This window comes from Callionymus lyra, chromosome 1, assembly GCF_982586985.1.
Source record: "Callionymus lyra chromosome 1, fCalLyr1.hap1.1, whole genome shotgun sequence".
Lineage (NCBI taxonomy): Eukaryota > Metazoa > Chordata > Actinopteri > Syngnathiformes > Callionymidae > Callionymus > Callionymus lyra.
This window is the reverse complement of record NC_141818.1, coordinates 27,114,704-27,142,217: the sequence shown is the minus strand read 5'-3', so window position 1 is coordinate 27,142,217 and position 27,514 is coordinate 27,114,704. Positions and strand designations below refer to the sequence as shown.

Below are 27,514 nucleotides of genomic sequence, written 5' to 3'. Positions count from 1 at the left end.
GCAACGCTCATGTCTCGGAGCTCGGGGTCTCCTGCATGGTGCATGAGTCACTGAGCTCGGAGTGAAGGGAAGACATTGGCCTCTGTGCTGTTGTGTAACTGCTCAGGAACCAAAGATCCATCAGGGCTGAAGCTTCTGGTTTGGAGCCCCACGTGACCGAGCGCTTGAACAGGAATGAAAAGAAAGATTGGAAAAAATGGTTATGAATGTGCAGGGGTGCACAGCTTGAACATGTTCCTGTTGAGACTCCAACATACGCACGCACACACACGCACACACACACGCGCGCGCGCGAGCTGGAGCACTGCGGCACACTGCGTGCATTTGCAGGCTTTCAAAGGGAGAGCGGAAGATAGGAGGAGGGGAATGACTACAGCGAGCGAGTAGGAGGGGGAGGACGATTTCCTTTTCAGAAACACACGCCACAAGAACACACCGGGAACAGGACGGAGGAAGAAGTGGGAAAAGGGGGGAAACACCGCAGCAGCTCCACACACACACACCCGCGGACTAACATGGGGGCAAACGAGGGGCTCCTGGTGCGGATCTGACTCAAACCTCTGCTCGAGCGGCGAGGCTGTGGACGGGGAAAAAAGGACAAACCTGGAAGACATGTTGAGGGGTCCTTTCGCGTCTTGAGGTTCGGGGTTGGATGTTGTGATCGGGCGAACCGAAGCCGTACACGGGGGACCACAAGGACTCCACGCGTTTGGGTTTTTGTGTCGAGCAGTGATCGGTGTTTGTTTAATTGGCTTGTTATGATCGGGAGCAGAGAAGGCCTCACAGGCGTCCATGCAGCAAATGAACACACGCTCGGCTCCGAAAGATTGTTTTAGTTCTGCTCAATTTCTTCTTCTCCAGCTCGATCACACATCTTTGTGAGAGGAAGGCTCTCCAGAGGCGCCTGGATTCGTGTCACCTGAACCGCACAACGTTGCTAACCTTAGCTCGAGGACAAAAGAAAGGTTTTTTAAATGTTAATGTCGACCGACGTCGCCTCCATCATGCTGCCCGTGTCCCGAGGACTGCTGGACCGGGATCGAGAGCTGGACACCCTGGCAGGCGTGCACCAGGGCCAGGGCGCTGGTCCAGCTGTGGTCCGGGGGATGAAGCGTGGAGACCCGGAGCCCGACGGACAGTCGGCGGCGGCGCTGGTGGACTCGGCCGGGGCGGAGTGCAAGAGACCCCGGATCGACGGCGCGGGGGGACTCGGAGAGGTGGGCCAGGTGAGGAAGAAGCGTTTTGAGCAGATGTGTTTTAACGCGACACCTTCTGATCCGGGCAAGCATTGTCATTTTGTGTGACGCAAATACTGTAGGACCGTTTCTTTGTGTAGCACAGGACCAACAACAACACACACGCTACATATTCTATATATTATATATTATATTTTTACCACTCCAGGTGAAAATAAATCAGGGTTGAAATAGGAACAAAGAAAACAATTTAAAATGATCCTGTACAACACGATAAATCGAGTGACTTTACTAGTTTTATGGTTTTAAAGTTATGTCTACTTCTTTAACCCCCTAATGTATTTGAGAGGTTGCTATTTAAATAAAACTTACTAAAACCAGCACTATATATAGTGTCAAACAAGATTACTACAAATTATTTCTGACTTTGAAATAGAAAGTATTTTTGGTGTACAATATTGTTACAGATGCATACAGTTTTTGTATTTCAAAAGGTAAAAACTGTAATAATTTGGTGTATAATAACTTCCTACATCATTTTTGATCACTTTTGTTAGATATAATGCTGCTGCATAAGGGCTGCAAATAAGATGTGCTTCCAAATGTATGCATATGGTTAACTTTCACCTGGTCAGTAAAATGCATTATTCTATATAGGTCCAAGTTGTCTCCTGCTTGAGATTCTATCTATAGTGCTGCAGGTCATTTCAGATCACCGTAATGACCTATAGATCTAATGCAGTTGATATTCAACGCAGCACAGCTTGTTTTTCACATATCTGCTAGAAGGTTGTCCTGTGAACAAATGTGACCTTTTGTTGCGTAGAAACACTTCAGCCTATCAGCAATGTAGTGACAAGCACATTTGTTAGAGAATTGAGGGTTGCTCATGGTGGAGTCTTTGTGGGGGGAGGGTCCTACAAATGGGGAGTGCTATGATGAATTGCTACAGATGTTATGTTGACCAATCTTTCCTCTCCTGATACAAATTATTCAGTGATTGTATGAATTCCTGCCATTTTTGCAATTCAATTATAAGTGTTTGGTCGATATTTAGAGGCTTCTGGTTAAAAACGATAATGTACTCCTTTGACCTATTTTTTCTCGCATACAGCAAAGTGTGTAGTTTCTGGGATATAAACCGGTCAAGTATCTTGTTGGTGATGTGTCTCTATAAAGCATGCTGAAACTGGACGCGCGCTGCGCCGGTTGCAGCATTGATTGAATTTTCCAGCCACTGCCGGAGCTGGTAATAGAGGTGGAGTGGTCCGTTAGCAGCTGTTTGGAGAAAGAAATGGCCGTCTTTTCTTCGCCAAGCTGTCTGTAAGTGCTGACGGACGTCCTCAGGAACATAATGCACTTAAAACTGATGCGAGTGCAAAAAAAAGTGTGTTTGTGTGCAGGAGAGGACGGATCAATAGCCGTAGCCTCTGAAACGTATTGAACGCAGGCCTGCTGGACAGTCCGGAAATGAGAGTGGGAGTGATGCCCCCCCCGCCCCTCCACCTCTTACTCGCTCAGCTGGTGCAGGAACAGATTTGGCCTATCACTAGCAGTAAAGAGGCTTTGTTTCCTGCTAATGGGATCACATCTCTTACGGGGGGGCTTTTTAACTACACTGATCTGTGGGATCTTTAACTGTGAGAGGGGATTAAGATGTATTAAATGTGGCCCCCATTAGATTTACATCTACCGTTGGAGATGGTAGAAAGAAATTATACATTCGATTTATTTTTCTCATACTGTCGAGAGATCCTTTACTGTTTTGTTTAGGGTATTTGGTACTTAAAACACTTAAATCAGGAACAATATGATCTTACAAAACCAATAGTTAGGAACGTCATAATTAAAACATAGCTTAGACAAAGATTCAGTGGCCATCTTGTATGTTGGAAATGAATGTTTTTCTTACCTTTACTGTTAAAAATGCATTATTTAGGGTCTCCTAATATCAGCTACAGAACACAACCAACAACATTATTTTCATAAATCACATTGTATAATTTTAGATTCTGTTTTGGCACAGCTCTCTTCTCCACAACCTTCACCTTTGATCTTTTTTATTTCCACCAGTTATTACCTGACTAAGAGCAGGATTTTAACTCCGACCCATTGGGTGGCAAAACTGTGTGGTGAACAATCCATTTTCTCTGCTGTAATGAGATTGCTTCCACTGTCACTCCTCTCTTTAGCCAATGGTGTGTGATGAGATTGTGTTGAGTTGATTGAGTCTTTAGAACAAAAAACATGTCTTTGTTCTGTCTTACACCAAATTTGAAGCATGAGAGGATGTGAAGGAAGGCTCGGCAATCGAATGAAGCCAGTGGAAGAAAGCAAACGATAATTACTAGTTTCACATTTTCATCAAATTTTGGTCTGTTAGTCTGTAAAAGACACAAATGTAAACGCATTGCTGCTGACATACTTTTAAATGTTATAGTATCTGTAAATAATTTCCTGAACTATCATTGTTATTCTAAGATGACATCTGGTAACAGTAAGTAATTGAATTAATTCCTAGTTGGTTGGACCCTCAAGCCATACTTCTTCATTCCTGTCATAAGAAACAACATACAGGGCTAGACAAACGTGTAAATAATGAAATCATTTTCTACTGTAGAGCTTTCAAATCTCAGGTATGCTTCCATCAGCACGGTGATGATAAAGCACCGATTGGTTTGGGGTGGAAAGTGGAAGACACGTGAAGATTATTGAGGCAAGATAAACTTCAGATCGGTGACTGACTGTTTCGAGGCTTAGCACAAAAGTGCTATGTGGATGAAACGGATTCACATCCTCATGAGCAGCTAGAACCTGCATGAGAGTGACTGTGGGCTCTTTCTCTGTGGTGGTATATTTGACAGCTGCAAATTCTCAACATTGTCACGATTTTTTGGAGTTTTGGTTCACGTCACAGATATGTTTGTTGTTTTTCTTTCTGTTGAGTCGTAGATGATCAATTGCATTAATTTGCTTCCAATACTGGTATTTCAGCAGCAAAATGTATTTTTGGTTGTTGGCTTCCAGTGTGTCTTGAGTTGCTCGTCTGGAAACCATCAAGAGCCTGAAGGTAAAATTGCACCCCAGGCCTAACATCTTTGTGTTTCTGAATTACTCTGCCGGAACCCCTTCAGGTCTGCATCCCCGACCACTCAACCTCCACGTCTCTTCAGTAAATGAAGCACGACTCCACTTGTGTATGATCCAAAGTCTTTCCTCCAGCATCACCTCCGAGTGGTCTTGGACATTGGATTCATATATTTTGTCCAAGAGATTTATGATTAGATTTAAGAGAGTGGAGACCTGAAGAGTTTATACTCTGCTGGTTCTCATTTTCTCCAGATGTTGGATTGGGTGTGTTTAGACACGCCCCTTCCATGATGTCATGTTGGAGTGTGTTGGTCAATTAATCACTGTCCTGAATTTTTTCCACATTCTATCCCACTGCTTATAGTGTTTAGTGTGGCGGTGTGTTCAAATCTGCTTTATACCTTATTCATGCCTCTAAAAGGTCATTTATTATTTAGAGCTTTTACCTCCCAAAGCCAGATCACATAGTACACTTCTGGCTCCAGGACTGATTATTACATCTGCATTTTCAGTCATTAAATTCTCCACTTCATTGTGGCTGCCATTAAATATCATGTTTAAGGAATTTGCTTGGTGTCGGATATCTGTAGCCTTAATAAGATGAGTTCAAACTGTTGCTCCTCCGGGGTGCGGCAAATGAGGAACATTGGTTTCGGATCAAAGGGGAGTCATGAGGTAAAGTCGGAGGAAAGACGGGAGTCGTTTTGTACTGTGGTGGTGCTTAATCTGTTTTCTCTTTTCTCCTACTGTTGTTGATGTGAAAAGCTCCTTTGTAATGGCATAAATGAGCTTACAGTAAGTGCTTGTTGTAGAGATCCCAAATTAATTTGTGTTTAATGTTTGCTCAGAGAAGAGAGTCTAATGAAAACATTGACTGTCATTGTACATGTCTTGTGATGTTATTTCACACCAGTGGGCTTCATGCTCACTGACATCTCTGACCTCTTTATGATCTAAGCGCCATAGTCCACACTTTTTGTGGTGTTTCATCTCCCACTTCAATGATCTCGCTTGTCCCTGATTTTCTTTCTTAAAGTGAAAGTGATAGACGCCTAACATTCACTCTTATTTTCTACTCGCCCTCCTGTGGATTTAGGGCTGGTTGATTATTTTCAGAGTAATCTCTTCCTTTTTGGATTTGGAGGCAAAAAAATGTATATCCATTATAATGTTGCAGCTGGAGATACGTTTTCGTTGTCTTCATCTCTTGAACTCTTAAATATTAACTATGACGACAATCTTATAGTCGCTCTTGAAATCTACTGACTCTTTGAATCTTCAACTATAGAATTGAAGCTACAACATTGAGAGTATTTTTGTAAGGGTGTTTCGCTAGCTCTCTAGCATAATCTTGTAGAATGGTGATTTAAGAGTTAATCAATCACACTGACATGTGTAACAAACGTATAATAACAGATGTCTCGTGGCTCACATATAAGCAAAGAAATATGAGACCGCTGTTCATCTCAATAGCAGCCCTGGTACATTTAACAATAATGAATTGAACATATTTAAATGTCTTAATTGTCTTGTTGTTAGGTATATTCAGGAAATAAAATATTTCTAATGTTTTGTGTGGTTGCTTTACGGTCATATCCTTTTAGATCCTTCATTGGTGTTTCTTCTGCTTCTTGTTGACTATGTTAAACATAAATGTGAAATATTTCCTGTCATCTCTTTCAGAACAATGAGCCTTTGACCCTTGGTTACCATGGATATCCGCCCCATAGTCAGGTAAGAAGACCATAAATAGAACTCATCAGTATGTTCTTTCCACGGCTCGTGATGCAGATCTGACACTCATTATCATTAATAATAAGAAGCACCAGTGGGGGTGTAGCTTCTCATAAAATAACAGATGTTCCTTCTTGCCCTTAACTCCTCCGGTCCTAACCTACGCCCACTTCCTTTCTATTCTCGGGCTTACCCATGATTATTCCAAAAGGTTTTTAAGCAGCCAAATGATTTTACAAATCGACAGAAAACGCACAACTATGGATTATACTGTCATGTGTTTGTGTGTAGACTAAACAATTTGTTTGTGTTAGTCTGCTGCGTTTGTAATTAGACTGCTCAGTTTATAGGGTTAATCCTTGTATCATCCACTCAATCTCTCGTACTTTCCTCATAATCCCTTCATCTGTTTTGCTCCGTTTTACCAGACAACCTCTGGCTGCTTATCTGTTTTAAGCACGCGTGTAAAATTTCATCAGATTTAAAGATTTGAAACCCTTGCGGTTTCCTCGATGTTACTAAAGCCAATTTGCTAGATACCCTTTTATGTCCTGAGATGTTGCTGCGTATATTGACTGAAGGGGGGGAGCTGGACTGTCAATTCCTGCAAACTTGTTGGGAAACATGGTTTAATAATCCACTGGAGGATTTTAAGGGCTCAGTTGTGTTAGGTCTCCTGGTGGGAGGACAAAAGGTAAAAGGGGAAGAAAAACAATGCAACAAAGTGAAGATTCCCACCAGACGGAGGTGCTAAACTTCCAGCAGCAGTGCGAGAATAATGCCATCAAAGGGAAAAATGGCTGGTGTGAAGCAGGCAGTCTAAAGTGTTAATGTGTCTGACGGTTGCCTTACATGGAACCCTTAGCTTCCCAGGATACCTTCCTTTTTAAAAACATGCACAAAGTTTCTCTAATTTAATGACGTGAGGACAGTCGCTGATAAAACTACACGACTGAAGTTATTAGTCTGAAATCTCTTTGTTCTTCGTGACCAAATATCTCTTAAGTCTCTGAAACTACCAAAACAAATTCTTAAGAGTTTCTTGTGTTAAAGATAATGCATTGATATTGTGCAAAGACTATCACACCACCCATATCTCAGAGTGTCATTTCCTTTGTCCTTAAAAATGTGACATGTCTATGCTTGGAATCTTTCTTTATATCCAACGTTGAAGGGCCAAAAACTACTGATAATATTTCTGCTTTGCTGCAGACTTTGTCTGGGCTTAATAAAATCAACTCAAACTATACATTAAGGTGTCCTTTTTGAATCTCGTAAACATGATTCTTGTGTTAAGTTTTGTTGTCAGTTGGAGCCCGGGTTTCTGTTGAGGCACGTTTGAGTCCAAACTGAGCTGAGTAAGTCGACTATGAATGTGCTGAAGGGCAAAACGCCAATATAAAGATAGAAAAAACAAACATTTATAAGCTTCTCTTACATGTTTGAGTAACCACACCTTTGAGGTTGTCCCTCTCAAAAAGTTTCTTTCCAACATGAATAATCTATTTTTGAATGATGTGTTCAAAATACTTACGAAGAAGTGCATGCTCTGAATAAACATTAACATGAAATTAAAAACATTTTGTAATATCTAAGGTCACATCCTGAACTATTTTATTTTTCTGCAACGTAAGTAAAAAAAAAATCCTAAATGAGCTCCATGTATAGCCCTCTTATGCTACTTTAGACAGTGGTGAGGCGTTTGGTGATTGAAAATAAGGAGGTGCCAGATGTTTAACTTAACATGCGTGTCCTGGAGGAGGAGGAGGAGAAGTCTTCTCCACATCTCCCAGTGGTGTCAGCAGCCCAGTTAGCTCACCTACATGGAGAAGGAGAACGAGGATGGATGAAGAGGGGAGAGGGAGGGACTGCGATGCCAGAGGAAAACAAAGGGGAGGAGAAAGCTTTCAGGTGTGACGGGGAAGAGCAGTGTGTGGGGGAGAGGCTATCAGGGAGAGGAGGAAGAGGAGGAGGAGGAGGAGGAGGAGAGACGGAAGCGATGAGCAGGCAAGGGCACAGCAGCAAAACAGACGGCTGGGGGTTGAGGGAAAGCAAGGAGTGAGTGGGAGAGAGGAAGGAACGAGAGAGTGGGAGCCAGCGAGAGAGAAAGAAAAGAAGGCAAACAAGCAAGGGAGAGTGACGGCAACAGAGGCCAGCAGTGAAGGAGGACGTGGGGAGGAGGCTGGGGGGGGACGGGCAGGGCAGACTCGGCAACAGAGGCAAGAGAGGGAGATTTTGAATCTTCGAGACAGACGCCGCTGCCTGATCTGCTGAGGTGACACCAAATTGGAGAGAAAGTGAGGCAGCGTGAGAAAAGGAGTGGGAAAGAGAGACTGGAGAGACGGCAGTTTGTTGTTGCTCTGAATACGATGATGGGACTGTACTATCCTTCCGTGCTGTCGGTGAGTCTTTATCTTCTCTTTCGGTTTGTTTTGGCGAACGGCGTTGAAGACATTGCTGCAGCAGCAGCACGGTCCATCAGCATGACATGTTCATTTGACAGTCTTTTCTGCCGGAGTGGTCCAACCGAGGCACTTAACTCTCTGGACTGTGGTCAGTTACTAGTTACCAGTGGGGGGTACTGCTAGTTCCACGGTTGTGTCACCATGCTGGGAGAAATGCACAAGTGGTTATGTTGTGGCATGTGTTCTTCTGCTCGAAGGAGAAGTGCACACAATCTGAAACATCAGCTCTTCTACGGGCTGGAAACGGCGATTTGCAATGAATTATATATGCTGAGAATATTCAGCATGAACAACCGGGATGGCAGTGTGTTGGACCGCCTCTCTGCTGCACGCCAACTGCTGAGCTGTGAGTGGTAGAGAAGTAATAAAGCGCTTTTCTTTCCTTTACTGCCCTGACAGCTGTCCCTTTGCATCACCCCGGCCTGGGAGTGACGGAGACAGGTGTCCACCAGAACAGTTGTCTCTGCCATTTTTCTTTCTTACTCTCCCTTACTCATGCGGCTCTGATCAGCGAACACCACCTCCTCACTCAAATTGGTGTGTCGCACGTTTGGTTCACACATGAGCTCAAGCGCTCGGCGTGCTGTGAAGTCTGTGCATGACGTGTCCCGTTCATATCATTACATTTGGATTGGTATGAGTCAGGTGTGTGTGTGTTGGTTTGTGTGTGCGTGCTTCTCTTCAGCTGTACCTCAGATTCCTGCTCTCTTTACTGTTTGACCTCTTTTCTCCCTCCTCATGCTCTCCCTGGGGGCCTGGCAGCTGTTATCTCAATGTTTTTTCTTCTTCTTTAACAGCCTCAAGAAGAGGGGGATGGGTTGAAAATATAGGAGAGAATAGGAGAATGGTATTGGATTTTTTTTTTTTCTTTTAAGTTTATGGGACAGCCTGGGTCAGCAGTCGGGGATACCCAGTGGACAGTAGTGCTGAGATTGGCATGTTCATCAGTACCAAGCCCTTTATAAAGAGACATGTTCGTAGAGCTGCTATTATCTTGTCATAATCCCAACTCCTCATTCATGTGAGCTGGGAGTTGATGAGGATTTTTTGCTGAATGGAATCATCTTATTTGATGATTGGTTTCATGATAGTTATTTGTCTGAAAGGGAAAATCATATTTAATTCTCATAACTTGTAGAATGATGATTTTCACTTAAATTTCCATTTTAAATTCAATATTCATTCGGTTGAGGTTATTTATTTTTCAGGAATTTACCACAGATTTTATGCAAATATTCTCTTTCTGATCCAACTTTTTACTTGAAAGTTAAAAAGAAAGACGATAAAGAAAAAAAGTAGTAGCTGCAAATATGCATTAGAATTCATGTGTGCATATAAAAAAAAAACTCAATCTATCTCCTAAAAAATGTTTTCGCCTGCATATTTAGTACCCTGACATTTTTTCTCCAGCCCCACCTTTAGCCTGTGGCCTGAGGCAGGGGAGCGCCTCCTACCTGCTGAAAAAATGCTCCACGTTTACAAAGAAATTGGTTCATGGGGTTTACAGCTTACTTTAAACATTCTTAAATTATCTTTACAGGTTGTGTTGCCACAACAACATTGAAAGCGCCATTGCTTTTACACCGCCGGCCTGATCGCAGAGCTGCTTTAGTTAAGAGAACAATGTAATATGATCAAAAGATATGTCGTTTCCCCGGCATTTGACGATATCAGTTGCAGCCCAGGGATATGCATTTGGCCATCTTTCTAGGATCAATTATTCAAGCCCAGTCATTTACAATGAATTATTCATCCATTTAAAGGAATAGAAAAAAAGAAGAATAGCATTTAATGTAATCAGGCCGGTGTGCACATACATTTCGCTGTTTTATTCAATATTTAAACTCTGGATTAAAACATATTGTTGTTGCGCGCTAGTCATTTTTGGTAAAATGTAAAAAACGTGTTAATCTACTTGAATTAATTGATGTCATCCAAGCAGCATCGATGGCATGTTTGCATGCTTCTGAACCTCAACCCAAACGGGCAGGGATACCAGTGACCACGAGCACTACTAAGACATTGCAGTTCATCTTGAGTATTTTGAGTCGACCCTTACTAAACACGTGACCAGACAAACTAGTTTCACGGACACAGCTTACATATTGATGGAGGAGCGTACCTGCTAGGTAAACACAACTCCCTGTCTAGTTTGTGTGTTCACCTGCATGGCTCTGTATGGAGGCAGCAGCTGGGTTTGGATTGGGAAAATAAACCTCATCGCCCTTTTGTAATTATGTGTTTATCTTATGCTACATTAGCACCAATCTACCCATTGATGGAGCCCAAGGGGAGATGACAACATGAGTGTGTGTGTTCATGTGTGCATGGTAGTATAAGCGGGGATGGAGTCGCACAGCGTGGCGTGAGAGAAGGTGGAAACAGCAGTGAGACCCTACACGGTAAAGGATGGGGTGAAGTGGGCGGGGCCTGTTTGACAGAAAGACATGTTGCCCTTTAAGGAGATGGAGGAGAGGGTGGGGGGAGGAGTCTTTACCACTGATATCCTGTTGCTATGAAGCAAATGGGATTGATAGCCATGCATGGAGGTGGGACACATGCAAGGGTCCCGTCTGGATTTTATGAAGCGTAAAGAAGGACAGCAGAGTGGGTGGAAAGGGAGAACGATGGCATGCAGTGCGTAGAAGAGTGAGAGTGAGAGGGGGAGGGGAGTAATGAAGAAGAAGAGGGTGGATATGATGGAATAATTAAACAAGAGGGTGTCTCTTGGCTCATCGCTATGCTGTGCAGCCCTGTCTGCAGCTGTTTGGGTCAGAAGTCTCAAATGCAGACAAACACTCTGATGGACATGTCTCCAGCATCATAAACGCACTATGAACAGTATTTTTGTTATTATTGACGCCCCCCCCTGGACCCTACACACCAACACGTCTTTTGAAAGGCCTTTTCAGACACTTGCTTCTGTGAACTGACCCGGATGTAAGCCGGGGACCGCTCCGAGTCACTGGACCACGATCTCGCTTATGCAACATGTAACTTCTGACCCATGCACAAAGGCACAGAAAATGTGGCATCCGTGTAGACGGAGGATTTACAGCAGAGCTTTGTCTTTAGGGCAACATTTTAGTCTCTGTGTCTTCCTCCTTTTCCTTGCATTGAATAAGTCCATCCTTTTATACTTATATGCCTTAAAGGCCTCTTTTATTTTGTAAAGGCTTCCACACTGTGAGGAAGAAAAGGAGGCACAAGATGAATATTTCTACTCTGATAATGCCGCATGAAATAGAAATAGCAGGTTAGTTGATGGACTCAAAGTTATCTGTTAAACATAATCACAATTTTGTCCAGGGCAACGCTTGTGATTAGAAACTCGGTCAAACTGCACGGCGGCCATCGTTAATGTCAACAGTCGGCAGGATAGAATGATTGGCAGGTGTTGCATCAAATCAGAATCAAAGACATGGAGATGATATGAGATGTCAAGGCATCAAAAGGAGACCTGCAGAGTGTTAACAACCAAGTCGCCATCTCTGTGATTACCACTTGTCAATTTCTGGGGTGAGTCGGCTCATGTCTAGTCATTCAACAGTCCTAACTCGAGAACAAAACACAACACGATACACACAACACACCACTCTCGGTTCACTATAATGAAAGAAGGTTATACATATAGATGTATCATTTATACTTTATGGATTTATCAGAGTCTTTGTTTTTTCATGCAGAAAGAATAATGTATGGTCCAGAAAAATGTAAGTAGCATATGATAATGTTAATAATCACATGGCTGTTGAGGAAAACATGTGATCTGTATGATCAAGCTTTTTCTACAATAGTCCTCTGTCACTGACTCACTACACATGCCCTGCTCAATAGGATCAGTCAAATGTCATGTCAGTCCAACATTAAACAAGTGGAACCTGCTGCTGCAGAATAGATTCAACTAAGATAAGGCTGAAAATGAAAGACAATCTTCAGAGAATCTTTCAAAGTGGGTAAAAGAATGATTTAATTGAGGTTATATTTAATGATTTTAATTACTCCAGTTGACTAGTCCTTTCAAAATGTTGGACAGTTGTGTTTTTTTTAATTCACAGGGAAACTAGTAAGGCGCTCAAGAAATAACCATTACTTACTTGTGTGCATATAAAGAGGCAGGTAATGATTCTCATGTGCCACATATAAAAGTGCATGAAGACGTTTTACAAGCTCTGTGCCAAAACCTCCTAAAAACAACAAATTATGTTGCATCTGCAGCTTTGTTTTGTTTTTTAATCGCATCCAGAGAGAAAACTGAAGCAAAGTTTCCTTTTGCGTACATGTTTTAGATCTTTATTTTTTCATATTCCATTGATGATGACCTTCATAACTTTGTTGGGTCACACGAATGTCAAGTGATAACCAAACTGCTTTATAACAGTGGATCAGAAACATGTACATGTACCTGGAGTGACTGCGGTGAAGCAGAGAATTTACGACATTGCACTACACCATTTTAACACTAGATGGAGCCAGAAACACTTGTGTAAAATCCCTACGTTATGCCTCTAATTATAAATTGTGATTCATCACAATGAGTATGTTGTACAGTCAACATTAAAATTGAAATATAGCTTTATAGACAAAGTAAACTAAAAAGGTTCAGTAAAACACCCCACAACCCTGCACAGGAACTGTCGATTATGAAACACGTTTATTCACTTACAACGTGGAACGTCTTTTTAAATCTTTTTGGTCATTTCACTCTCTAAATGGCTTACATGTGGAACATTGGTGTAGTCAAAATATTGTACAGAATGTGTTGATGGAACATTCAGTTGTCATAAATTGTTAAGTGGGACATCAAATATTTGTATGTTGAACACGCATGTTTGTAAATGTCAACATGTCCTGTGCATTGCTCTGTGCCAGACGTATGGGACCTTCCTGTTCACTGACTTTGGGATGTTGCTGCTGAGGTCAAGGGCCCCCCATCTTTTGTCACTGAATGAAGAGATCGTGGAAGCATATCACAGGTGTATGAGTGAGATAGGTCAACAGCAGAGAGACAGATGGCATGCAGGACACACACGCCCACACACTCTTAGTACTCCCCGAGGGACATCGATCTATTGTTCTGGGGTATGTCACTCTCTATCTCTCATGTGCAGACACAGAGTTGATGTATTGGAGCAGATGTCGGTAGGTGTTCTGGGCCCTTTTATGAGGCAGGTAAACAACTGCTAAATATATGTATAATATGCATTATAAAAACACCGGTCTGTGTGAGTGTATGTTGGCTAACTTGATTCTTTGTTATGAAGTCTTTAAGAATATTGCTGATTTATTGTGATTAATGACAAATACTTGTGAGGAAGCTATTTTTGGCCTTTAAAAACAAAAGCAATACATATATTACTGTGCATCTTTGATTTCGATGTGAAAGTTTCATTTAAAAATAGATCACAGAGCCATTGATGGTTTATTTTCTGCTGGCAGATCCTCCTCTTGTGAATCATCACCTTCTTCTGTCCATCCTCCGTCTCCTTTCTCTTCGTCCTCCACACGGTCGCCATGTTAGGCGTCTGTGCCCGAGCAGCAGCAGTATTTATCCTGGGGTTTGCAACAGCCTGTTCAACTTAAATATGCCATGTAATGAGTGAAAATGAACAATTTGCGTGACGTGCTATCAGTATTTGTGAGCGTTAAGGCGTGTGGGTGTTGACGTGTCAAAGGTTGTTGAAATGAAGAGGCGAGCATGTGTAGGCGTAGACTCTCATCATTGTGCAACACTGGGTACAGAAACATCCCACCCTGAATAATGGATGTGAGTAGAGTGAATATTTAAAGAGAGCATACTTCTATGTGTATTTTCTTACATGCACAGAGCAATACAATCCATGTGGACACCTTGTGTCAATATGCAGGCGATGCACTTCTTAATTCACTAATCCTTCATCTCCGTGTCTCTCTCAGGGCTCTCAGGATAGTGCTGGTGGGCAAGAGGGACTTGTACCTCCACCCTTCTCTGCTTTTCCCCCACCCCCGCCACCACCACCCCAGAATGGTCTTACCCTAGACTACGGTGGAAGCCTGTATGCAGCCGGGGCCGTCCAGGGACCGGTAGAAGCTGGCGGAGCTGCCAACGGAGCCGCCAACGCTGCAAACAGCCTCAGTGGGCAAGTGAGTGCCAACGTCTTTCTTGGTCCCTCCCACACCAGGATCAATTCCTGTTTGTATGAAGGAATGGAGAAGATTATTTTTTCTTTTAAATATAAGTCGTGCCATTTTAATTCCAATTTTAAATTTAAAATACTATGATGGAGCAAGACTTCAAACTTGCTCATTATACAACCTCCTGGTATCACATAAATTGAGCCACATTTGTCTGAACTAGAGGAAAGGTAGAGTCATTTTAGCACACAGGACAACACTTAATCTCTCAAGTAATGTCTTTTTTTATGCAAACCACACAAGTGCAAAACTCTCTGTCTCCACCTGCTTGGAAGTGAACACACACTTTGGAGTACATATGTCCTTCCTACCAAAGAGATTTTTCATTTGAGAAAAGAAATGCTTCCATATAATTTTAAACATAAACTAGGAGATTATATATGTTCTGAATTGAGAATTATTGTATTTATCAACCTTCAAAAAGAATAATAAATGTGTCAGAAACTATTATTAAACATTAATATAAAGTAGCACTACAAATCATATAATTATAAATCCTCATAACAACAGAACTATTAACTAAGAACTAAAATCTGGACAATATTACAGAAAATATTCGATTCTACAGATGACCGTTGAACCTTTTGACAATGAAAACAATGTGCATTAAATAGGAGATTAGGGAGAAATGATGACTATGAAACCTGGTGCTGGTAGGTCAAAACATTAAGGTATATAGGAAACAATGACGTTGTATTGTACTTTTCATTTCCTGGGCTGTCCCTGAACAATATAAAAGCTATTTTTAGGCACCACTGATGGAAACTTAAGCAAATGAGACAATAACATTCTGGTGAGTAAAACTGTGCTGCTTGGAAATTTTCTTTATTCAATTCCAGTAATTAGAAAATGCAGGGCATCATTGCAGCATGAACATAAAGAAACCAATAATCCACTTTATTGCTTTACTTGGACTTTTGTGAAAATGTACATATTTTCGAATAAATCTGAGCATGTCAAGTTTGTCATTTTCTGGCCAGTTAAAAGATGTATTTGAGTTCTAATCTTGTAAACGTCTTCTTTTCCAGCCGTCGGATGTGTCCGCTCAGATTGACGGTCAGTCAGTAGTTGGTTCGGGTGGAGGAGGAGGCAGTGTCGGTGACGATTCAGACGCCAAAGGGACACCCAAACGCCTTCATGTGTCCAACATCCCCTTCCGCTTCAGAGACCCCGACCTGAGGCAGATGTTTGGGGTGCGTCAGAAGCCTCTTAACCGAAGAAACGACTGATCTCCCGCAGTCTTAACTCAGCACTTGTCGTGTCACATGGATTTGATGCTGGGTGTCAGGACCCTTTCAATTTGCTGCATGATTTACATACATCTTCTCTTTTCTTTTTTTTAAAGCAATTCGGCAAAATCCTTGACGTTGAAATTATTTTCAACGAGAGAGGATCCAAGGTTGGTTATCTTTGCTCTGCTTTAGTTGCACGCAGAGCCGAACAAAAGCCTAAACAGCCTCTTGTCTTCCTCCTCCTCCTCCTCCCTCATCTTCTGCTTGCAGGGCTTTGGTTTTGTGACGTTCGAGACAAGTGCAGATGCAGAGCGAGCCCGGGAGAAGCTTCACGGAACACTCGTGGAAGGGCGTAAGATTGAGGTATTTTACAACCCCACCCCTTTGTTTTTTTTCTACAGTGGTCATTTTCTCCTTCTTTCCCCTCCATAATGATACTGTTTCTGCCTTAGAGAGGGTTTCTGTGTCAACTCTAACCCCTCTGGCTTGTCTGGAGCATGGTGTCGCACACACCGGCGCCCACGTCACATCCTGTCAATGTTTACGCTCGTGTTCTTGTCTTTGTTGTCGGGAGCTGTCCAACACATCTCTCTTTCTAATCGACAAGCTGTGTGGTTTGCAAAGCATGCTGGGTGTAGTTGAAAGGCATGACTAGTGAGCTGTCACTGTGAGACTGCTGACGAGAACTCCTTCAGTCACGGCATGTAGGGTCTCTTTTGTTTTTCTTTCCGCACCTTTACTTCCATCCTCATCTCTCCATGATCATGTCGAGTGATGGTTTTTTGATCGACTTCACACGGGCGGTGATGCTCGCCTGTCTTCTGCTGCTGAATGTTGCATGTGTGGCGTGGTCGAGGTCGGCTGTTTTCTTAATGCTTCCTTTCGATGTACACAGTTGCCTTCTGGCACTTTTTCTGCTCGATACGTAACAGGAGTTGTGCATGAGGGGGCGGCTTCACCATGCAGATTTGGGGAATGCGACTGCTGTGAGAAGTGGAGCATCATCTCCGACGCTTCAAAATACAGGCGATACCAGATGGATGTTTAAACAAGCGAAACACAAACACATTTGCATCCACCACTATTGTGATTAACGACACCAAAACTCATGGAAGTGCATTTTGTTGTATCTCTCTTTTCATTTGTCAGCATGTGCTCAGAGCTGCAAATGGCCTCAGAGATCAAGTACCGCCATGCTTTCGCCATTTGCTTCGGCTCCCGATTTTTGGAATTGCACTTTTTTCTTTCGATTGAAGCTTCTTTGCATGCCGGTGAATGTCCTGCACTCTTCTTATCTGTGCGTGGGTGTGCAGCGTTAGAACATGGAGGGCAGAGAGAGAATGAAAAAGAGAAGAGAAGGCAAAAGATAGATGTGGCTTCTTGTCTTTTCCTGCCCCCCTTTGTTGAATTTCTTAGGTTCATTCATCCTTCTTCACTCTTATTTCACTTGGCCAGTCTGTCTGTCTGTCTCTCCCAGTCTGTGTCCCCCATATGCATCTGCCTCCCCCTCTGCTGTCCATCTCTCCCCATCTTTGTCACATACACAAATGTAGTCGACAGGATTAAAACTTTGTCTAGCATCACGTTACTTTTCTTTTGATTGTGATATTTTTCTTTTCTTCCTTTTCATCGTTTCTGGGTTTGCAGGGTTTTAAGACACTAGCTGCCAGATAGTTGTTGAACGGGTGATACATGTAGGTGCTTGATTACACGTGACCTGTGACATCACTTCCTCTCTACCACAGGGGGTTGCTTTTCATGACTTTGGGGTTTTTTTTCCTTCTTTTTTTTAGTTCATCATTTCTTTCTTACATATTTTTTCTCTATTTCCCTGATGATTTTTGTATGTTGTTGTTGTCAGTCTCCACGGTAACTGCTCGCGTGTCCTCACGCCGTTTCCCTGGCAACGGTAAGTTGTGTACATATGGCATCATCTTTGAATGACCCCTCCCTCCACCCTTTCCGTCCAAACGAAATAATATGCACCCAACATTGAAATGACGGACTCCTTGACTTGAGGGGAGGCTTGATTGATTGACATGACGGAATCTTATTGGCTAATCCTGTGATTGATTGGGGAGGTGGTGAATGAAACAAGATAATTGATTGATCGCATGGCAATTCAAGGCCACTACCGTAACTGAATGTACTGCATCTATCTGCAAGTGCAACAACTATGACTAGCACTTTTTATGCATTCATTCCAATCACCTCTCTAACAGCATTCAGCATTTATTCCAGAGTTGTATCCTTGCATGGTGTACTCTCTTTCTGGTCATCTGTACGACATCATACTGTATAGTACTTATCATCTCCTTGTGTTGTGTGTCATCCAGTAGTTGCATTTTTGCACTTAGTGGGACGGCATGTCAACGCATGTGTGCTCTATTAGCCCAACTGGAGAGAGGACGATGGCTCTGTATATCATGACCTGCTGTCGTTTCTGATCATCCTTTCTGAACCAGTAGACAAATGGGTCTAAATCCCTTTTCTCCTCGCCAGAGGTGCGACCTTAGAGCCGACGCCACAGAGCTGCACTCAGTCTTACTGGTGGCGGCTGATCAGTTTAGTGATTTTTCAAAACGCATTGACACATTCATCTATTTCACCTGATTGATTGTTTCAGTCTGGTTTTGGATGGCATGTGTTGTTGCTAGTTTCAAAGGCTATTGATCTGAACATTTCACAAACATGATTCCTTGTAGAATAGATCTCCTCCGTTATTCAATCCATCATCACTTTCATTCCTCCATTGCTGATCATGTTCAGAGTAGGTGAGCAGTTGTGTGTAAACGTGTAGCACAACTTGTTTCTACATGTTCATCGGCAGACTTGCACATTTGGATGGATCGTCACTCTCCCTGTCTCTCTCTCTTTCCCACATCATATAAGTGTTCTGTGTCTTCTCATCTGGACTGGCTCCTCCTTCAGCATCCCCGATATCTCTGTCATTTCTCTGTCGTTCTCTCTCCCTCCCCCATCTCCTCTTTTTCTGTATGACATGTATTTGATCGGGAGGGCTGCCGACCTTATTTGATTGCTCTCTTGCTGCATCTGATGCTTGCTGATTGGCTAGTTTTGCTCACCTCCGGTGACGTGAGGCCCTCTTGATTGGCTGTGTGTAATTTGTGTATGATCTTCGATTAGTGTTTCCTTTTTTGTGTTTGCTTGTGTTTAACTGATATGCTGCTTAATTCACCTTCTTTTCCCTCCTTTCAAGAAAGGAATTATGATGGTCTTGGATTTCTTTTTGAATGCTGTTGTTCTGAAATATTTGGTTCATTTTGTTTCTTCGTCTGTGTGCCAACGATTGCATTGTTTTTGTTTGTTATTTCACTGGGAATCTTTGTTTAAATGTCAGGTTTTTTTTCCTCCAATAAAATTGCATGTTTGATATAGCTGTGTGGCTCAACTGAACAAAATGAAGGATGAAATCAAACACCTACGCTAACATTCTTATTTAAATTCGGGTCAATAGCATGCTAAGATGATCAGTAGATGTAATTTCTTCATCTGGATTTTGCACATTTTTTTTCCTCACCCCTCAGCTGGAAGACTAGTCTAACTGTTTTTTGTGATGTCTAGGTAAATAATGCCACAGCCAGAGTGATGACCAACAAGAAGATGACCACACCGTATGCTAATGGTGAAGGCCTTGCTGCCCTCCCATATGGTAATATTAATATTCCTGGGCTAGTTTTACTGCAAATGACATGTATAAATAACAAATTAGCTTAGGTTTGAGAGATGCTCTGTTAAATAATTAAAGTCATATGTTTGCACCCTTAAAAACACAGTTGGAGCCAGATGCTCTACATAATTGTTTATGTTGTGAACGACAAAATACAAATGCTTTTTGTCATTAGCTGGATGGAAGCTAAGTCCGATGGTGGGAGCCATGTACAGCCCTGAGCTCTACACAGGTATGACAACAGGTAATATCAAAGAGTATTTTTATTATATATATTTTTATTTACTTTTGTTCGAAGAAATGCATGATGCTGTCCATGGAGCATTTAAAAAAACAAACAATTTTGTGTGGGCAACGCTGCTTACCAGCGTATATATTTACAAACTTATTGGTACAAACATAATAATTTCTGACTGAAATACCAGAGATGCTAAAAATTCTCAGCTACTTTTTTATGTATGTTATTATTGAATTATTGTATTACTTTTATCAAAACTCTTTATCTCACTTTTAAAATGTATTTTCCAGTTCCAGGGTTCCCTTACCCTGCGGCAGCTGCAGCGGCCGCCACAACGGCAGCAACCTTCCGCGGGGCTCACCTGCGAGGTCGCGCCCGGCCTGTTTACAGCGCAGTGAGGGCAGCTGTGCCACAAGCGGCCATCCCCACATACCCTGGGTACACTTACTCAAACACCTTTTTGTCGAGCTGCATGTTTGAACTAAAAACTGGTTTTGTGAAATGCCATTTCCTTGTATCCTAAAGTAATTGAAATTGAGATTAATTTTCTAATAAGCAAAGAGGTGGTGTAATGTGTTCATGCATGTTGCATGGTGTGCAATAATCTCACCCTGTGTTCTCTTCTCTTTCTCATCTATTGGCACTACTTCTTCCTTCTCTTCTTAAATGCCCACTTGGTGGCGCATGTTTTACTACCACTCTTCTCCCCTCCTTCCATACTGTCTCTCTCTCTCAGTGTGATGGCCTATCAGGATGGTTTTTACAGTGCTGCAGACCTCTATGTAAGTATAGATTTCCTTTCACTCGTGTCTCAGTCCTCCTACGTTTCCTCTTCTTGCCTGAGAGTGTGAACGGCATGAAGACAACCCTGTGAGGTGTCTGTTCCTGGCTCTTACATTTGAAGCCCAATCGATGGCCCACCGATGTCACGATGTTAAAATAACGTTTCATGAAGAGACGCCTCCTGGGTTTGTGCATTTGTACCACAGTGTAAAATTACAGTGTATGTGTGTGTGAGTGAGCGTGTGTGTGACCGGGTTGACAATAGCTGTTTCTGTTCTCTCTGTAGACTAGTGTTTCAGGACATTAGTGGCAGATTGGCCCAGGTAGGGTTGACACTCTCTGTGGGAGCCAGTGTGCATCCTCTTCGTCTCCAATGACTGCGTGCTGCTAGATATTATTGACAGATTGAAATGCTCTTCTGTCTTCTTCTACTAACTCACTGGATTCCGACAAGGGTGGGGTTACGGAAGGGGAAGAAAATATTGGATCTTTTTAAGGGGGAGATTAAAAAATGTTTGCATAATATATGAAGTAGTGACGTAATATCCATATATAATACACTTAGATACCTTTATTTACATGCAGATGACCCGAGGGTCATTATCTATGCGCATGATCATCACCTTGTTTTAGGGAAGTCTGAATGTATTAACCTGTGTTGACCTAATTGTGTCACACGTGCAATAAAAGCACTTACCTATTTTGGCCTTTTCCCCGACTCTGAACTGTTCATTTCAAGTTGTTTTTTTTTGCAGTCAGCTAAGCTTTAAAAGCTGCTGACCTGTGCAGACAAAAGGCTCTTTGGATAAACTACATGACTCAGCTCGTGCAAAGGTTCATTTGAAGAGTTATCAAGACATGTGTTTAAACATCCCTACATTTTCAATGGAGCCAGGATATGAAGAGGGAAAAAAACCCCACCAGTAGTAAATTCTGACCCCTTCCAGGAATCTCCCTGTGTGTTTCACTTGTGGCATGCTAACTCAATTAATGTCAGCATGCAGACATACTGACAAGGCTGACCCCCCCCCCCCCTCTCTCTTACTACCCTAACCTTCCCTGCTGCCTATTCCTGTCCACTTTCTGTCACAGCTGGTACACACCTAGCAGAGGATTCTTTCCATCCGTAGATGGTTGTAAAAATTGTGAAAAGGACAGAAGACAATGAAAGAATAATAATAATAAAAGTTGTTCGGGATAGCGCCCTCTTTTGGCTGATTGAAGGCTAAAATCCTAGGTTGTGTTCAAGAAAATGTATTTTTTTTAAAAGGCTCTATGCTTTTGGGAAATTATCAGATAAGAGATTGAGATAAACCAAACAACTTATTGTGAAACTGGATAAGATAAAAATGGGCATATAACACAATAAAAACACAAAGCCCTGCTGTGGTTCAATATTCTTTCCTTCTGCTCTCTTGATCTCTTCTTCCCCTCGGCCTCCTCCCCAGCAGCAAATGTGGATGTGGGGGACTAGAGTGATCATCTAGTTATGTTTCTGACGGGGATTTTTGAGTTTGGTTTACACTGCATTCCAAGTTTGACAAAGCATGCTGTATCTGACTGGTACCTGGCCATGTGTGTGTGTGTGTCTGGCCGTGTGTGTGTGTGTGTGTGTGTGTGTGTGTGTGTGTGTGTGTGTTAGTTTTCTGACTGCCTTCTTGGACTTGGTAGTGATTCAATGTCTGTCTACGGCTCAACCGAAATAATGACGCAATCATTCCCTCCTGTCTTTGAAGTGTGTTTTTTTTTGTTGTTTTTTTGGGCTGGTGCACCATTGGACTTAAGTTTCTCTTCCTCCATGTCTGACCCTCTATAGGACACTTTATAAACACCATCTTGTCTTCCCGGGTTGCTCATGGAGGCAGAGACTCTCACAGAGCCTGAGCTACATCCCTGTGAATGCTGTTCTGCACCAGATTAGAGAGTTGTACTGACGGCCTGCTTGTTAACACTCCTTTCAGCAGTTTTCTGACACTGTAACCCTCTAGATTCACTCTTAGTCTCATTGACGAAGAAGCTCTTTCACCCATTAATTCATGGCTTCCTCCTTCATCTCTCCTCTCCCTCACCTTCTGACAGGGAGGTTATGCAGCGTATCGGTACGCCCAGCCGGCTGCAGTAGCGACTCCTGCAGCAGCAGCGGCAGCGGCAGCAGCAGCTGCCTACAGTGACAGGTACGAGGCAGAAGGGGGCGTTGTAACAACACAATGCACATTTGGGATTATAGCGACTCCTCAGGATATTGTTAAACACGTTTATACTTTGTTTTTCCACAGTTATGGACGAGTTTACACAGCAGACCCCTACCATGCTGCGCTCGCCCCTGCTGCTTACGGTGTTGGAGCCATGGTGAGTCCCACATGTTGACAAAAATAACGTGTAAAAATTGTATTGAAAGAGTTGCTGCTTTTGCACAGGCTACAGCTGTAAATTGACAAAAATGGATTGTTTTACTAAGAAACAATCTACCGCTAGGGCAGCCATGTTTAACCAGACTGCAGGCCTTGATGCATAGAAACATTTATTTAATTCAGTGTTTTCATCATGAAAACAAATAGAAATGACATTATAGCGTGACATGCAAAGGCAATTAAAGAAATGGTGCCAGCTGTTTATTATAAATTAACCTTTCCCTTGTGTCATCTCTGGGTCAAAGGCCTGAAAAATGTGTTTGAGGTATCCCATGTCTTGATTCTGGGCCTGGCTTCTAGAAATGCATACGCAACCGGGTCACCTTGACCCTGAGCTAACACAAGGGTTAAGATCAACAGGGTGATTATATCAAAGCTATGTTGCATGTCTGTGTACTTACTAACTACAATAATCACATTTGTATGCATCAGGTCACACAGTTAAAAATACATACAGATCTAAAAACTAAAAGCTGAAGACAACATAAGACAAACTTATCGCTTTTGATTGTGCAAGCGCTTTGTATCCCTGGTCTAGAAAGACGCTTTACAAATAACTATTACTTACTTGCGTCTGAGTCAAATTTCAAGTCAATAAGTTGTAATGTAATCAGACTGCCAGCAGGGAGCGCTGTTTATCTATAAAGAGTAGCTCACCACGCATAACACGTGGTTCAAAAAGTTCTGATTAACTCCAGAGTTCTTCTAAACGGTAATCAGCCTTGAAAGAGAAATCACTATTCATGGTGTTTATTGTCTTTTATTGCCATCACACTAGTGTTCAATTGTGATACAGCAGTATTTCTTCTCCTGCAGGCGACGCTGTACAGAGGAGGCTACAGCAGATTTGCACCTTACTAGAGGCACACTTATCTCACAAGAACTCCCTTTCCTGGCGTGCAAGTGCACTGCATCCCACCACAACTACCTGATATTTCAAATCCCATCCCACAGAGGTCCATCACTTTCTTAAATAGGCTTCTACAGAGATAGATAAAGGCTGTTTTGAAGACTGACGGGTGGTTCATCAAATGAAAAAAAAGAAGAAAAGACTTGAATGACCACCTTCCCTGTTGCACGGCTGTATTATAGATCCCCTCCCCGTGCCCTCTGCAGCACAAAACTGGGGGATGAAACCAGTTGTTCTTCCAAAAGCTGTTCTGCAGCTGGACTGTTGAGATGTAAATTGTGCCTGCCAATTCTTCAAGTTTAGGACAAAGATGTGGAAGATGATGAACAGTTGCTGAAACATCACTAGGAGGTGGGGGTTGTGGGGGTGAACCACACCTCTGCTCCTCTACAGGACGTGCAAATGGTAAAACCTTTAACTTAAATTGTTATAATATGCAAAAAAAATAGTTTAGAGAATAATTTACCAAATTATGAAGATTTTTATTTGACTTCATCAAGCAGCAGGTTTGTAGTTCCATCTTGATCTTCGGTGTGAAGCTGAAATAATTCAACGTGACAGTATATTCTCTCCTCTTCAGAACACTACATCCTGAACCCCTGTTTTGGTCCATATTTATTATGATGTATGCCTTCCCATCTCATCTTTCTTTGTATCAACACTGAACGAGTCTTCCTAAGAAATAAGATGTTGCTAGCAAATACCAAGCGAGAGAGATTCTATCACAAGGTAAATAGTCAGATATTTAAATGCATCCAATCATGTTTTGTTACCATTGTAATCCGAGCGTGGCTTTTGTTTTTGTTCCAAAGATTTGTAGAAAGCACATTTCTTTTGTGTATAAATATATTTACATTTTCATAATTCTTGATAATCATATTGCTGTCTTTTTATTTACTGGGTTATTTTAAAACACAAATATATATGTATGTGTTGTTTCTTCTTATACGGTGAAAAATAAGTTTGTTTTTAAATATTAGTTTGTTGAACCGAATCATACCGCTGTTGGTATGCATGCAACACGAGCAGACGTCTGTCCACACACTCGTGAGTTTCTTCTTCTTTTCTGTGGATCTGCTAGCATGACACTAATCACACTTGAAGAAACACAACAACTCTCCTAAACATGACTATTTCAGTTCATTACATTTCAACATATTACAAGTGTTTTCTCGCACATATTCAGGTCAGACTCGGTGACGGGAAACGTGTCACGGCAGGATTTAATCTCCTTTTTCTCATGAAGATAAATGTGTTGCTCATGAAATTTGTTCACAATATTACTGTAGAATGTGTTCAAGACAGAAAAAAAAGAACTAGCCAAAGATGCTAACAATTCTCAGCACATTTTGGTTAACACACGACACATAGATGTGGAAACAGTCGGCATGGACAAACAAGCATGAGTGATGCTTCTCCAGTGAATTGTTTTTGCATGAATCTTGTATCTTTTCATATTTGAAAGCAGTTTCATGATTCCTTACCTCTCGCTGCATGAGAATGATGGACAAATAGTTGTCGAAAAGAAGAGCACAGGGCTGTTTTGGCATAAAAAAAGAAAAAAAAAAAAAGAACGTAGGCTGCCTCATGAATCATGCGGCAGCTATATTCCCTGCTTTGGTTTTATTGCCTCTGTATTATAGTTAACTATGTGTCGGTCCTCATAGTTGCTACAGTTTCTTAATGACCAGTCGTCTACTTTGTCATGTCCAAATCCTTCCTTGACTGCCATTTTGCTTTTGTTTTTGTCATTGAATGTCCTTACAAATGTTTTATATAAAACGTTTTGTTGTGATCGAGCTTCCGACTCTTTTTCTTATCGTTAAAATGTGTCTCTTGAAGGTCAAGGTCATAGTAAAAATATATTAAAAACAAAAACAAATGATATTCATCAGTTTCAAAATGTTAAACTTGCAGCTAAATGTTAAATCAGAATCAGAAACTTTTATCACCAGTTAAAATCACGTTTTTTTTGTGGTGGCAGTACATAACAGATGAACAAAATAATATGAATAAAAAGATAAATACAATAAATAATGATAATTGAGGTTAAAGCAGGGGCTGGCCCGGTGAGAGAGGCCCTGAAAAGGCTCTTCTGCTTAAAGATCAGACCCAAAGATAAGGCCTTTAAAGTTTCCTTAAAAGTTCAGATTAATTTTATATAGGCTCAAATTTGGATTTAAAGTCACAATTGCATGTTGATTTTATCCACGACTTTACTATTTTTTTAAAGAGTTTAAAAGACGATAAGGCTAGAAACTTCAAGAGAATATCAGAAAAACGTGCAGGTGTTGGCGTCAATGGAACTGTGTCACTTGTGATATGAGGCAAAGTATGTTTGAAAGAGTTGAAGTCACACCTAATGATGGAAAGGCAAAGGATGGTTTGGACCAGCAGCAGAAATCCTCAAACTCGTGTGGATTGAATGAATACTTCCGTTCTGTTGTCAGTCGCCAGGGGGCAGAAGACCCAGTAAGTACTCACAGGTCACACATTTGGGGAAAGATTTATTGACCTTTTTTTTAAACTGATTTAAACCTCGTCCTATACAAAAATAAAAATCTTTCATTCAGAGCTGTATATCAACACCGGGAGCTTTGATGAGGAAGAGAAGTTTTAGGGTCATGACCTCTGCTGCAGGAATTCTGATAGGAGGGATGGCCATAACATTTATTTTGGCTGAATTACTTCCTAGATACAGTTTAACCTAATCAACTGTGTAAGTGTGAAGACACCATGTTACTAAACAATTCCATATTTTGCCAGATCACTGAGCTCCATGTCGCCAAAGGCTTCCCATGGACAGACCACAGTGATGTCTGTGCCCAGACCCTCCATGCCGGGAATGTCGTCTCCGAATCTGAACAGAAGATTGAAAGAAATGAGAAGATGACGGATGAGTGAAAGGTTTATACCAGAGAGATCTGCTCACCCCTTCTGGCCTGGTTTGGGGGCCTTGCTCTTGAAGGTGCGTGTGGTCCTCTGCTTGAACTTAGGAGGAGCCTTTTTCTCAGCGGGTGTTGCTACGTCTGCCATGTTTATGTTCTGCAGTTAGAAAGACAAGATGAACGATATATACAATATTTAAGTCCACTTTGATCATTTTGGTAGTAAAATGTTTTAATTTAATTCTTGTTTATTTGTGTTTAAAACATGAATTATTGGGATTTAATTATGGCAACACATTTTATTTGATATAATATTGTCCTCATAAATATGATTTAGTATGTTATTATTTAAACTAAAACAACAGCAAATGTTGGTTTCATCGGTTCTTCTTTAGCTCATCATTTCTTTTCTTACACAGATTAGTTGAGACCTGTGAAGAAAAGTGTTTAATCCAATGAGATGACGCATGAGCGGCTTAGTCTCAACCTGGAGTTACACAAACAGCTTTGACTATTTTTACTTTGCTTCACAGATTACTTCTGAAGTTGCAGTTAAATGCCGTTCTGTTGTTCAATAGTGAAACTTCCAGAAACACTCATTCAATGTTTCATTGACTATGATTAGCCTCAATTGTACACATTTAAGAAAATAGAATCCAAGAATAGAATCCCCATTATGAACCTCTAAATAAAGTATTAAAA

General features: G+C 41.7%; 2 protein-coding genes across 6 annotated transcripts; one reads left to right on the top strand and one right to left on the bottom strand.

Annotated features, from left to right (window-relative positions):
* The first annotated feature begins 297 nt into the window (after positions 1–297).
* Positions 298–25,719, top strand: rbfox2 (RNA binding fox-1 homolog 2). Of its 5 annotated transcripts, none has more exons than XM_087798818.1 (13): positions 298–1,226; positions 5,970–6,020; positions 14,402–14,608; positions 15,688–15,852; positions 16,005–16,058; positions 16,162–16,254; positions 19,477–19,564; positions 19,758–19,814; positions 20,111–20,258; positions 20,557–20,602; positions 22,683–22,777; positions 22,880–22,952; positions 23,831–25,719. In XM_087798818.1, the coding sequence occupies exons 1-13, from the start codon at positions 975–977 to the stop codon at positions 23,873–23,875; spliced, it is 1,374 nt and encodes a 457-aa protein (XP_087654944.1). In that variant the 5' UTR covers positions 298–974; the 3' UTR covers positions 23,876–25,719. The 5 variants fall into 5 exon arrangements, with proteins under 5 accessions (XP_087654944.1, XP_087654961.1, XP_087654952.1 ...); XM_087798809.1 differs by having other exon boundaries at positions 299–1,226; positions 19,758–19,826; XM_087798835.1 differs by lacking the exons at positions 22,880–22,952; positions 23,831–25,719 and adding an exon at positions 20,890–20,926 and having other exon boundaries at positions 19,758–19,826.
* A 935-nt stretch (positions 25,720–26,654) lies between these two features.
* LOC148088690 (retinal cone rhodopsin-sensitive cGMP 3',5'-cyclic phosphodiesterase subunit gamma-like) lies at positions 26,655–26,966 on the bottom strand. Its single transcript, XM_087798785.1, has 2 exons — positions 26,857–26,966; positions 26,655–26,784 (listed from the first exon to the last, which is right to left on the bottom strand). Exons 1-2 carry the CDS (start codon positions 26,958–26,960, stop codon positions 26,667–26,669), a joined length of 222 nt encoding a protein of 73 aa, XP_087654911.1. The 5' UTR covers positions 26,961–26,966; the 3' UTR covers positions 26,655–26,666.
* Between the last annotated feature and the right edge of the window lie 548 nt (positions 26,967–27,514).

Excerpts from the sequence above, each read along its gene's own strand:
- rbfox2 (XM_087798809.1), top strand. The coding sequence starts at position 975 with ATGTTAATGTCGACCGACGTCGCCTCCATCATGCTGCCCGTGTCCCGA. Across the intron at positions 20,259-20,556 it reads GCCATCCCCACATACCCTGG|TGTGATGGCCTATCAGGATG; the intron begins GTACACTTACTC and ends TCTCTCTCTCAG. Across the intron at positions 22,953-23,830 it reads CTTACGGTGTTGGAGCCATG|GCGACGCTGTACAGAGGAGG; the intron begins GTGAGTCCCACA and ends CTTCTCCTGCAG.
- LOC148088690 (XM_087798785.1), bottom strand. The coding sequence starts at position 26,960 with ATGGCAGACGTAGCAACACCCGCTGAGAAAAAGGCTCCTCCTAAGTTC. Across the intron at positions 26,785-26,856 it reads CCCAAACCAGGCCAGAAGGG|ATTCGGAGACGACATTCCCG; the intron begins GTGAGCAGATCT and ends TCTTCTGTTCAG.